Source organism: Microchirus variegatus (assembly GCF_963457635.1).
Source record: "Microchirus variegatus genome assembly, chromosome: 4".
Taxonomy (NCBI): domain Eukaryota; kingdom Metazoa; phylum Chordata; class Actinopteri; order Pleuronectiformes; family Soleidae; genus Microchirus; species Microchirus variegatus.
In genome coordinates this window covers 8318192-8331043 of record NC_139805.1, presented here as the reverse complement: position 1 = coordinate 8331043, position 12852 = coordinate 8318192, and the positions used below count along the sequence as shown (strand labels likewise).

The 12852-nt window shown below is 40.3% G+C and overlaps 1 protein-coding gene across 1 annotated transcript in view; it reads left to right on the top strand.

Moving 5' to 3' along the window:
- Nucleotides 1–10794, top strand: part of anos1b (anosmin 1b) — a gene marked incomplete at both ends in the record, with an annotated part of 51423 nt that extends 40629 nt beyond the window's left edge. The window contains 6 exons of the mRNA XM_083887931.1: nucleotides 3005–3143; nucleotides 5356–5589; nucleotides 6831–6925; nucleotides 8670–8832; nucleotides 9121–9353; nucleotides 10654–10794. Coding sequence (XP_083744057.1) covers nucleotides 3005–3143; nucleotides 5356–5589; nucleotides 6831–6925; nucleotides 8670–8832; nucleotides 9121–9353; nucleotides 10654–10794 — 1005 coding nt within the window. The remainder of the gene's footprint in view (nucleotides 1–3004; nucleotides 3144–5355; nucleotides 5590–6830; nucleotides 6926–8669; nucleotides 8833–9120; nucleotides 9354–10653) is intronic.
- Nucleotides 10795–12852: the final 2058 nt, after the last annotated feature.

The window sequence follows — 12852 nt, the reverse complement described above, 5'->3', positions numbered from 1 at the left end:
CTAATGTGTCCTCAAGGCTTACACTGAACTCCTGTTTTCTTACTGGTTACACAAATCTGTTTACCCCAACAATAAACCTGAAAAAGACTCTGCCAAATTTATACACAAAACTTAAGTGTAAACACTGAAAATGAGGCCTTAACTCTGAAACAGACCTTTTGTATTATAGTGTGAGTCTGTGTCTGGGCTAAAATTCAAATGAATCCGTATAAAAATGTGAGTTAATAGCAGACACATGCACACACGTAAACACTACAGTTACCAACTCTGAAGCTGCACCTGAGAGATTTTACTGGTCCTGTAAACACATGAGCGTCATACATACACACACACACACACACACACACACACACACACACGTGCACATCCATTATTAGTCAGCTACTGTAGTGCAAGCGGTGCACTAATTTAATGATATCCTATCATCTTCTGTATGTTTGAGCTTCACTGTTGCGCATGTAAACAAAGACGTAGCATACAGCAACAGCTGGTACTCATATTTCCCCACCGACCCCTTTTTTACATTCATGCTTAATATTAAACATTAAATAATGACTTTGTGTCCCGCTGAACCACCTGCATCCAATAAAAATTCCTACAAATGTGAATTCGATGGAGACACAGAAAAACTACCCAGATGTTTCAATTAAGGATGTGGATTTATATAATGAGCAGAAACGAGGTGATAAAAAAACATGGTCTTGCTGTTCTGTGTAATTGTTTAACTCATACATAAAAGTGACACGCCAATTAAACGTTTTAAAGTTAATTTATGTTTTGTGGATGTGGTTGTATAATAATACATGCTGATATATTTACCTGAATCGTTTTTTTTACATGTGTAGTATTTTAAAATCTGTTTTTTTTTTTTTTTTGGCTCATGAAATTGCCATTTCTGGCGTTTGCTGCTCTGCGCTGAGGGCTTTTACAGAGTTCCTCTTGGGTCTGAAAATGTAATATCGCCCTCGGGCCGAAGCTCCCATTATCTTCATGGGACATAACTTTGTTAGAGTGCTATGACAACATGATGGTCTGCCTTTTACAACACTGGAATAACATGGTAACTTAGCCCTTTAGATGGACTGACAACAGAGGGGACGGAACTGTCCTCCATTTGTACGACATGTGCAACACACGTCAAATCGTCTGGTGGTCTCCGGACATTAGTCAGTCTGGATGAAGAGTACCATGACAGTCTATTTGTTACGTCCAGCACAAACACGTACGAGCATGAGAGCGATCGCGTCTAAACTCTTTAAAAAAAAAAACACAAGCAGATTTCTCAATGTACTCATTAAATTACATTTAATGCACCAACAATAGGGGGAGAGCTTAATTATAGGTGTGACGACGATGATGATCACAATGCGGCTTAGTCCGTCATAATCACAGTAAACATTACAGCGCTCCGACTACTTTTTCCCTCCACTTCAAGTGTAGTAAACAGGGCCGCATGATAAATGATAGAAAAACTCAGGTCTTTGCTCGCGATCCTTCATCTTCTTGAGATTCGCTTAACTTTGAAGTGAGGGCTTCGTTTAAAGAAAATGAAAATAAGAAACATAAACACTTTGAGTTTTAAAGGTTTTAATGTAAGCACACTCATATGGGGACTGCCTGGCTATCTTTAAAGTAGTAATGGTGATCCCAGACTGAGACTGGTGGAGCCATTTATCTGTAGTGTGGTCCTCTGTTCTGCTTGGCTGGGAGGCCTGGAATTTAAATGAGGCCCCCTAACTAGTATTTCCTACTCACAGCTGCATCCACGCACACACAGAGACAGCGGCATCACAACAGGTAGGTACGTAGGAACCAGAATCGCATACAAAACAGCCCTCCATATCATACAGGGCATTGATATTTTACGACGCTCCATTATTAAATTACTCTCCATGAGCACATGGTGTATTCCCTAGATGTGTATAAAGTGCACTGTGTATCCTGTCAATCAGGGGTTTATGCAGCACTGGGGGGGGATTTAGCATAAAACCTGAAGTATCACAGGAAATTGGAGGAAGTATAAGTTTTAAAAAAAAACCCTCTCTGCTGATTCAGTGCTTTTAAATATACATCGGCTTTTTACATATAATGTCCCCTGACGTTATTTGCAAAAATAGAAATCTACGTCTCTCTCTCTCACACACACACACGCACATATACACATGCATGCAGCTGTACGGTGCCATGTGTTTTGTCTATCTTCAGAGTAATGGAAATACTTCAACCCCATTTTTGAGTGCAGGTCACTGAGAAACTGCTTTTAACTTTAGGCTTTTGTCTCATTGTATCTTAAGTATATGCACATACACACACACACACACACACACACACACACACACACACACACACACACACACACACACACACACACACACACACACACATGCATGTTATCATGCATGCATCTCTCTGTTGTGACTAACTGGAGTCCACTCAGACAGACAGGACTGACTGTCTAAGAGCTTGTTAGTGAGCTGTCAGTCAAACAGCAGGCTAATGTAGAACAGCTCTGCACTGTCAGTCAAACAGTGGGGCGCCCACAACACTGATGAAGATGATGATGATGATGATGACAGTATTGAAATGATGAATAATAGTGTTTTAGCATGTTAAAATAGTGTAAAGACTCAGCCCACAATCATGAAGTACACTTGCATCATTTAAGGTCAAATGAACAGTTAAAAGTATTCACCCTGTGCGTGTGTCATTGTTCTGTGTGGTTAATTGTAACGTGTCGTGTTGTATTGTGTAATTAATTGTGTTTATGTTCTGTTGTATCTCGTGGATTTTGTATGACTTTGCAAACGGAGCCATGATGGCAAAAGATGTGAGAACGTGTTCGACATTTTGTCCAACGATAAAAATGATTTATTGAAGCTTCGATATGACCTTGATTGTGGCAGAAAAACTTCACAAGACCAAATCCGATGAAGTAGCCAAGAACGCGAGGCTAAGAAAAACGTGTATTTCTATAATCTATGATCTGTTTTTATATATGTTACAGGCGCAGTGTGAGCTGTGGCTGCAGGGTCTGTTGCCTGCTACTTCCTACTTTCTGTCCGTCCAGACTGTAGCTTTCTGGGGCCAGAAGAGGCTCAAGAGTCCCAAAGCTCAATTTATGTTCACAACAATAAGTCATGCAGGTAAACAAAGCATTTTCCTAATCAAGGCTCCATGGTGTGTCTTTGTATCATGGTTTTTGTATTTTTTTGGTTTTCTAGCATATTTCTGTGGACATACGATCAATTGTATGTTTTTTTTTTTGGTCTGTCTGGAGTTAATGTCAGTTATTATGAATAATCTTTACAGTGGTTTGCCACTGCAGTTCATTTTAAAGAGTGATTTTGAGTAATTGCATACTATGAATCCAGTGTTTTGTTGTCATGCCTTCTTAGAAATTAATCAGAATATACATTTTTGGAGTGAAAAGTGATGCCAAAGCAGAAAAACATGAACACCCTAAACTTAAGAACAAGTTATTTGTTGTTTTTTTATTCATAAGTCATATTTGCTGCCTTTCCACTACATGGGCCCAGCACGACTTGACTGACCTCGGCACGGCTTGGGACATTTTTTTTGCTTATCCATTAGCAGCAGTACATGGTACTCCTTTCGTACCTGCTCTGGCGAGGTTCGAAGCGAGCTCAGCCGATACGTCGTCAGACTGCCACTGTCCACTGATTCAATAGCAAGACACGGGAATCAAACCGAACAATGCCGAACTAAAGATCGGTTAAAAAGACTTAAAAATCCTGAAAACTTGTGGTAATCCCCAACGTTTAGCACGGAAATGTCTAAAATCTCTGGAGTCTGGTGTATTTAGCGACAGCACTGCTGAACGCCTACGATCACAAACCCAGCCGCTGTGTTTGAGCTCAGTGGCTGTGTCAGACGGAGTCTGTGCTCTGGTCATGTAGGAAGTACTGAACATCCATCCATCATCTACCGCGGGGGTGTTGTGCCTATCTCAGCCGACATAGGGCGATAGGCAGTTCACCAGTCCATCACAGGGCCACATATAGAATCAAACAAACATTCACTCACACTCTCACGCCTACGGTCAATTTAGAGTGATCAATTTACCTAATCCCCAAACCTGCATGTTTTTGGACTGTGGGAGGAAGCCGGAGAACCCGGAGAAAACCCACGCACACATGGGGAGAACATGCTAACTCCTTCCAGAAAGGCCCTTGTTCCAACAAGGGCTCGAACCCGGGAACCTGGGTTCTTCTTGCTGCAAAGTACTGAACAAATCTTTTTAATTTACTGATTTGGAAATAACTGCTTTATAAGTCACTCGTTTTTGTGTGTCGCATATAAAACGAAGTCACGCAGTTTCATGCAGCTGTGCTGTGGTGACCCTGCCCATGTTGAGGAGGTACTGTATTGTAATGGAAAACCAACCAAAATCACGTAGAGGTGAGTCGTGCCGGGACCATGTAGTGTAAAAGCGGCTTTTGTCAATGCAGTATTCAACACTATGGGATAGTAAGTTTTCCGAGTCTTGTGCTGCAGCTCAGTCTGCAGCTGCTGTTTGTGAACAGAGCCATACATTACTGACTTAATGATTTTTCGGTTACTTTGGAGCTGCTGCGTCAGCGTATTCTATCTACCTGCAGCTGCAATGCTTAAAAACACTGACACACACACACACACACACACAAACACACACACACACACACACACTGTGGAAAAAAGATGCTAATGTTCGTCCAGGCAGCAGAAGTAGTTATAGGTGACCTGTCGGTCAGGCCAGCAGAGGATTAATGGACACAGCTGCAGCTCAATTATCAAACTATTTTGTATGGAACATTTTGTCATTTATAATTTAGCCAGATTAATATCTGACACAGTTTGACACAGTTGGCCTCCCTTCTCTTAGTGCTAATTAGGGTCAGCTCGGCCTGATAAAATCAATTACTGTTTCTGAGTGAATAAATCAACGAGAGAGAGAGAGAGAGAGAGAGAGAGCTACCAGCTGCAGCTTTCGTCAGCACTTCACATGATGTTATTGGAACAATATAGTTTTTATGTGATATAAGAGGTTTTTACGTGTCCAGTCACTCATGTGTTACAGTAAGTTTACAGCAAGTTTTGAGTAGTAGTAGTTGAGCAACAAACACACACCGTTGAAACTTTTCGATGTATATTTTATTTGGGTTCTGTTACATGGAAGTTTTTATGAAGGGGAATGAGCTTTTGACATTCAAATGTTTTAATTTGTTCACCCTATGTCAGCTGGGATTGGCACCAGCAACCCCCGTGATCCTCATGTGGAGGATAAAGGGGTAGAAGATGGATGGATGGATGTTTAGTTTTATTTTAACGAGTCAAACTCCTCTGCTCCCCCCATAGGCGAGGACTTCTCCAATGAGCTCCCGTCTTCGTCGTCTTCATCCTCGTCGTCCCTGCCTTCATCGCCTTCCCTGTCGTCCTCCTCCCCTTCTTCCTCTGACCTCCCTCTCTCCTCCTCTAATCCTCGACCTGAACCTCCACTGAATCCCGACAGCCTGCGCCTTGAGGTTGCTGCCCCTCATTACCATGACAACCAGCTGCAGGTCAAGGTGTTCTGGAAGTGGCCGTACCATGGTGAGTTGATTTGGAAATTTGATAATCATACATTATCTCTTTCTTTGAAAAGCATCATGTCCCTAAACTAAACTATTGTACTTGTTTGAAGTTCTGATTCCTCTTTTTAAAGATAAACAAGTGTCCGTTGGATTCAAACACACACAAAAGCTAATCCTAGTCAGCTACACACCCCTCCACCTCTGTGTTTCTCAGTATGGCAGCGTTTAAATCTCCTGTTGCCCGGCGACATTCCTGCGCTGCACACAGGAAGTGACTTGTTTTGTGTCAAGGCAGACGTACGCAATAGGAACATTGCACTTGTAAAGCAAAACAATAGTGCTTGGCAATACACCGGTTCATACATTTTAATGATGTGAATTTTTCATATACTGCATATACAGTATAAAAACGGAACGTGGCGCAGGTTGAGACCCTTTTCACTGCTGCACCACTCATACTAAGGGCTTAGCTGAATATGTAACTTTGGTGGTAATTGCAGCTATGAGCAATTTACTCCACCACCTTAGCAGAAAACACACACACTCTACCCCTGGAGCACTCACTCATGCATAAGATAAAATACCACTGTGTACTGTAAAACCATTAAAATTTGGAAAAATACAATGATATACATGTTTGATCATACTGCCCAGCACTAGGTTGGTGTATGCTCCCACTCAGAGTTTCAGAAGTGAATTCTACTGCTCAAAAATCTGGCCCGTTCATCGGTTTGACAGGGAAAATGCCCCCAATCGCCTAAAGTTACACACTGCAGCTTTAATATATCAATATCTTCACATTATTTAACAAAGCAGGTGTTATCACCTTATAAGATGATGAATAATATGAAAATGATATCGTTTATAGTATCTATATTTTATGGCAACAAAGCAACCAAATGTGAAACGAGAAGCAACTTACTTAGAATCATTACCTGGATCTGCAGCTGCCCACGACTCTGTGGAGCTTTACTGCAGAGTTCAGCTGACGTTATGTTATGTGTCATTTTCATCTACAGTACATACAGTAGCTGTGTGCGTGTCCTGCTCAGCACCAAATACGAGACACATTTCAACACTATTTATCATTCAGCAGATAAAGAGACACATGTATGTGTCATCACACCAGTTCATTGTCTGCAGTCTGGTTCATCTGCTACTGAGAGAACACTTGAAGGCTCAGGTTCACCAGGAATGGAAAACAGAGAAAAGCTGAAAAAATGTGATTTGAGTCTCTGTTTTTTTTTTTTGGTTTTGCAGGCAGACAGAGACACCCTGGTCCATACGTCTTGCGGTGGCGTCCACATACGTGCAGCACTAATGTCACAGGCACTGAGAGAACAACAACTGTGCAGGTAGAACTATCCTGTCTGACTTTTATGTCTCTCTGTGTTTGTACAAATTGTGCACGGGTGTCATATTCCTGTCGCTGTTGTGTCTTTTCGAATGTGTGTATCTGTGTGTGTGTGTAGTTGTGGAGATCCATTTTCATTACCATAACTCAGATCAGTCTGGAATGTTCTCGTCCGCCGCCTGCGTGTCATTCTGCCTCTCTGCCAAACTCTCTGTCTAACATCACATTTACAGTCATCATAACCCTGTCAAATACCTGGCTACACTATCCTACGTTTCTGTTGCTGTGTGTGTGTGTGTCGGCTTCATTTTCAAGTTATGGCTTGTGTCATTTTTACCAGCCGTGTGAATCATGATTGTTATAAAGGTAGAGGTAGAGTACTTTGGCAGGTGTCTGTCTGTCTGTCTGTCTGCGGACACATTTTCATGCCAGCAGTACAGGTGTCTAGTTGATGTCAAAATAAAGGTCCAGTTGAGAGATGATCGAGTAGGCTTTCTCTAGGTTTTGGATGTCAGTGATCACTGCTGTGATCCCGTCGCAGGTTGCGGTCTACTCTTCACAACTTAATGCATTTCAGTCAGCAATATATCTATATCTATCACTATATATCTTTGTCAAGATGTGTGTGGTTTGTCATCCTGGAGAAAGGGATCACAAAGGAGGGAGTTCTGGTCAAAACAGAAGAAAACTGACAAATATTTGGACAAATTAGTCGGACCATTATAGGGCTGCAACCAACGATCAATCTGTCTGTTATCGTTTGGTTCATAAAATGTCGAAAAATATCGATCAGTGTTTGTCAAACCTGGAAATGACGATGTCCTTGAACGTCTTGTGTTGTCCACAAACCAAAATGATTCAGTTTGAATGATTTCTTTGTTATATGGAGCAAAGAACCCAGACAATATTCACAGTTAAGAAGCTGAAAAATCACAGTAACTGCTTTTAATTCTTGACAAAACACTCCAAGTAATTGTTTCAGCCTTAGACGATTATTACCAGTTTCCTCAATATCTTATGAAACATGGTCATTTTTTTTATCATTTTAATGTAATAAACTTCTTTAAGGCTGAAACAATCACTCAGTTATTAATCGATTACTAAATTAATAGTTAACTATTTTGATAAAACTTTGAAATTAATTCTGATTTTTCAGCTTCTTAAATGTGAATATTCTCTGGTATCTTTGTATATAACAAATAAATCATTCAAACTGACTCATTTTAGTTAGACGTCATCATTTCCAGGTTTGACAAACACTGATCAACATTGTTCATATTTTTCAGGACCGAACGTTTCCTCAATTAATCGAGAAGATAACTGAAAGACTAATCTGTTGTTAAACTAATCATGAGTTGCAGCCCATATTATTTGGATTATATAGCACAGCATAAAATGTCTTTCTTAAAACTGCTGGTCATTTCAAACAGGATACAAGTGAATTAGTGGGTGAGACGAGCCTTTTAAAAGATGAACATGTGCTGTGTGGAGAGGAAAATGTGTAACAGACCCAGTAGATCACAGTGTGATAAGCATGAATTTGAATTTTGTGATTTCCCTGAAGCTCAGTTGTAGGCCTACGCAACTGTAAATACGGCTTCAAAGTAGTGTGTGTTTATTAAAAATATGGAGCAAACAAAGCCGCTCATATGAGACAGGTTTTCCCAAACAAAAACAGCTCACGCGGCAGCGTCTCCGTGAAGACTTTGTTAACCCGTGACTTGACGTTGAGTTTCTCTCTCCAGGGCACCCATCACACCATCACAGGCCTGTTGTTTGCCTGCAAGTACCAGGTCACCGTGGCAATTAAGGCTGACCCAGGGTCAGAGGCTGTTGCCTGGGTTACAACCCCAACTTGCTCTTCCATCAGGGTCAGGGGAGGCAAAGCTTTGCCCTGCAACACCGAGGGTACGAGTAACTAAACACAGATGGAACGGCAGTGTTTCATTGACCTTCACTGATCTGCATACTGACCGCATAATCCGTTTAAAAAAAAAAAAATGTGTTTGTTAAACTGCAACATGTGTTGTGTTGTTTGAGGGTGTTTAAATGCATTTAAAATAAATAATCATGATAAAATTTCATTAACTTATAATAATTAAGACATTTTTGCACAGAAAAGAAAGAAAAATGCTTAAAGAGGAGTGTTCTGTGAAGAGTAAAGAAACATGTTTTTTTTTTGTGTGTGTGTGTTAGAGCGCCTCCTGGCAGGCAGAAAGGTGATACTGCGTCCAGAGCGACTCACCGCCGACTTCCAGCAAGTCAACGGCACCTTGCTCGCTACATTTCGCTGGAGGGTGTCCCAGCATGCGCTGAACCCAGCAGCGGTGGAGGGCTTCCAGTTCTCCTGGACACTACAGTCGGGGGTTACCACGGCAACAGAGAGACGGGAAGACACGCGGATTTCCCAGACACAGACGATTGCACCGGTGAGGCAGGAAAAAAAAAAGACTGTTTCCAGTCACAGTATTGATCCTGAAGGTATTGTGTTAGTAACAGGAAGTAACAACACCTTAGAATTATTATAGGCTGTGTGTGTGTGTGTGTGTGTGTGTGTGTGTGCGTGCATGCGTGCGTGCGTGCGTGCGTGCGTGTCTTTAGTAGGCTTTTTTGTCAAGCAAACCTATCTTTGTGAGGGGCTGCTCCACAAACTTTTAAAGGGCTTTTTTGAGGATTAAGAATTGGTTTTAGGTTCAGGGTTAGACTTAGGTTAAGGTGAGTGTCAAAATCAGAAAATATGTGCATGTGTGTGTGTATATTTGTATTTATATATTTGTGAGGTTCACAAAACATACAAACGAATAATAATAATAGGAAATGCACTCGGAGAGCGCAGATCTCCACCAAGGCAGCCCAGTGCCTACAAAATACATCCTGCCGGGGCCAAAATTGAATCACTTCCTGGTTCCTGGTCTCATTGCGGACATTTCCTGAAAATTTCATCCTAATCCGACTGTGACATTTCGAGTTATGTTGCTAACAGACAAACAGACGGACAAACAAACGGCAATATTGATCATATAATGCTTATAAATAATGCATTTTATTTCTAAGCGCCTTTTGAACACTCAAGGACACTCTACAGAGACAAAACAATAAAACAGGACGACACTTTAAACAGAAAATGGAATAGTGAAATTACAGAGTTAGAGCTATTTTGAACAGGTGAGTGAGACCTGGTTTTAGGGTTAGAATTGGGCTCAGGTAAAGATGAGGCACTTATTTTTGATGGTTAAGTTTAGGGTGAGGGTTTAGGGATTGCATTATGACTATGATGTGTTGTCACTAAAATAGAAAAAACAGTTTGTGTTTGTCCACTTTGTAGAGGGGAGTCAGCAATTCTTTTAAAATACTCACTCGAGCACCACATGTATTAAAGAAGGCAGGATTTTTAAGCGAGGGACCTTTTTTGCATCATGAGCATCTTTGACCAATCACAGGGCAGCTACATCTACACTGTAAAGAAACCTAGACACAAACAATGAAAGAGTCTACAACAAAGAAAGCCTCAGGTCATCTGTCATGTTTGTGTGTTCTCATCTGATATTCAACACTTTTCTTCCAGCAGTCCTGTCCGCTACAGCCTGTAGTTACTTAAAAATTCCAGTATCCAACAGTTTTAAAATACTTTTTTAATTTTAAAACATGTTTAGTCTGTTTATACAAATCATACAGTGACACTGTGTCTGTCCTTGAATGTGCAAACTGACCTGATTCCTCTGTCCACAGTCTCAGCGGTCGGTGACCGTACGTGGCCTTCAGGGAAGCAGCGTCTATCAGCTGCAGCTCCAGGTGCTAACAGCAGGGGGCAGCAGTGGCACGGCAGTCTCCAAGACCATTCACACTCCAGCTATCAATGCCACACTTTGATGGGTACTTTTTCCTTTTTTTGGATCCATTAAATCCCCCTATTTACTGTCATGGTGATGTGTGAAAATTTCAATGTCACCAAATCTAAGAAAATCATCTCTTGCAGGATTCAAACACCAGCAGCAGCAGCTGCCAGTGACTGCTGCAGCTCTGTCATCGTCCCCGACATCCTCTTCAGTCTGGATTTCATCTTCAAAACATCTGACTTGAGTGAAGCTGTAAAATTCAAAAATGAGTTCCTCTGTGTTACGTGGATTCTCACATGGAAGTTTCTCTCTTTCACTTTAAATCACATCACAAATAGGGCTGAACGATTTTGAATAAATATAATAATTGCGATTACTTTGACAGGGATTGCGATATCAGAGGGAATGGTATGTTTTTATACATCATTATTCTAATTTTCCTTCATTACTGTGTGATATTTGTACAGAAGTGTGAGAATCAAACATGTTCTCTTCAGTCTGTAGAATAAGACATGTATGGATCAAGACAGTAATTAGTCGAAAATGTGTGATATTTTCACACACATTTTGGCGTTAACTCCTGCCATTTGAATTCTAACCCTGATTCGTTGTTCAGCCCTCATCGGAAACACACATTTCGAATTACTCTGTCAACTGAAGGCAGTGTAAAATATGATCTTTTCAAATGTTGCTACAATAATCTTCACCTGTGCAGGTGCTGATAGTTTTGGAAGTAACATGAAACCAAAACTGCAGCGTTTTCTCAGCATGTGGACATGAGACTTTACACTCGGCTGCATCTTTTCACGTTTGGTGTTTAGGTTTGGAAAAATAAAAGTCTAATCACCCCCGGTGTCAAGAAATGTATTATGCCTGTCGTGTTTGATCATGATCGAGTAGAGAATCAAATATAGCACTGACCTTATGTACAAATATAAATGTATAGCTATAGACTGTGTTTGTTTTCATGCATTATCTCTGAAGCTAGTGGGTCTGACTTGTGCAGAAATCTTTTAACTAAGCAAATATTTTTGATATTTTGTTCATATATGGTTGTTTTTTTTTGTGTGTGAATTTGCTCATTTTGATACATTTCATTTTACCGTTCACCCGTTTCACTAAGCAGTTATTAATGTTGTCATACCTGTGGTACAGTAGGTTTCCTGTCATCAAGCCATATTCTCTCTATGTAACTTTTTAACTGTTGATCATTTTGTACTTAATTCCTTTACTTCTTTATTTTTTGTCTGGTTTAGTTTTATTTATTGTTTTCTAATCTTAGATTTTTATAATTAAAGATTATCAGGACACCCTGGTGTGTTGTGTCAGTTATTGGAAGCACTTTGTGTCATGATAGCTTGGATTATTTCAGGATTTACTTGTTAATTTACATTCCTTTACTTACATTAATTGACTGAAAATAATGGACATACCCAGCTTAGTTGGTCAGCACTGCTTCTCAAATGTGAATATAGGGATTTCATTGATTTGTGCACTCAACATCTTACACACACATACTATATCACTGTGTATACTATACTATATTCAGACAAATGTAATAATTTATGACTAATACAGGGGGCTACTATTGATCTTTTTATTTTAAAAAGGTTTAAAAAAGTTATTTGTGTATTTGTAGTTCAACTTTTGATCATTAATTAATGTTATTTTGTTTATACACTATATACACACAATTGAAGCAACAATTATATTACTATTTATACAAAATGAACACATTTGATCAGAAAAGCTAAATCGATTGTTTTTCTACTATGTAACAAGAGCAAACATAATGCTCATCGATGTCGAAACACAGAAAAGTAAACGATTTTCATAGTTTTGTTTCATTTTTGGGGGCATTGTACAGAGGGTGAACGGGCTATAACTTCAGAGTGGCACCAGGTGGCGCAGTGAAGCAAGAACAGGGATACAAGCTGCCGTTTCGCCCCAGAAGAAGAAGACGACTGGACTTCGGGACTGTGGCGGAGAGAGCCGAAGTTGAGCTTTTCGCTGTGTGACGCAATCAATGAGCGACAATAGCTCGATTTGTGTTTTCTTCAAATCGTGGTCGGACGAGTATTATTTCATTGAT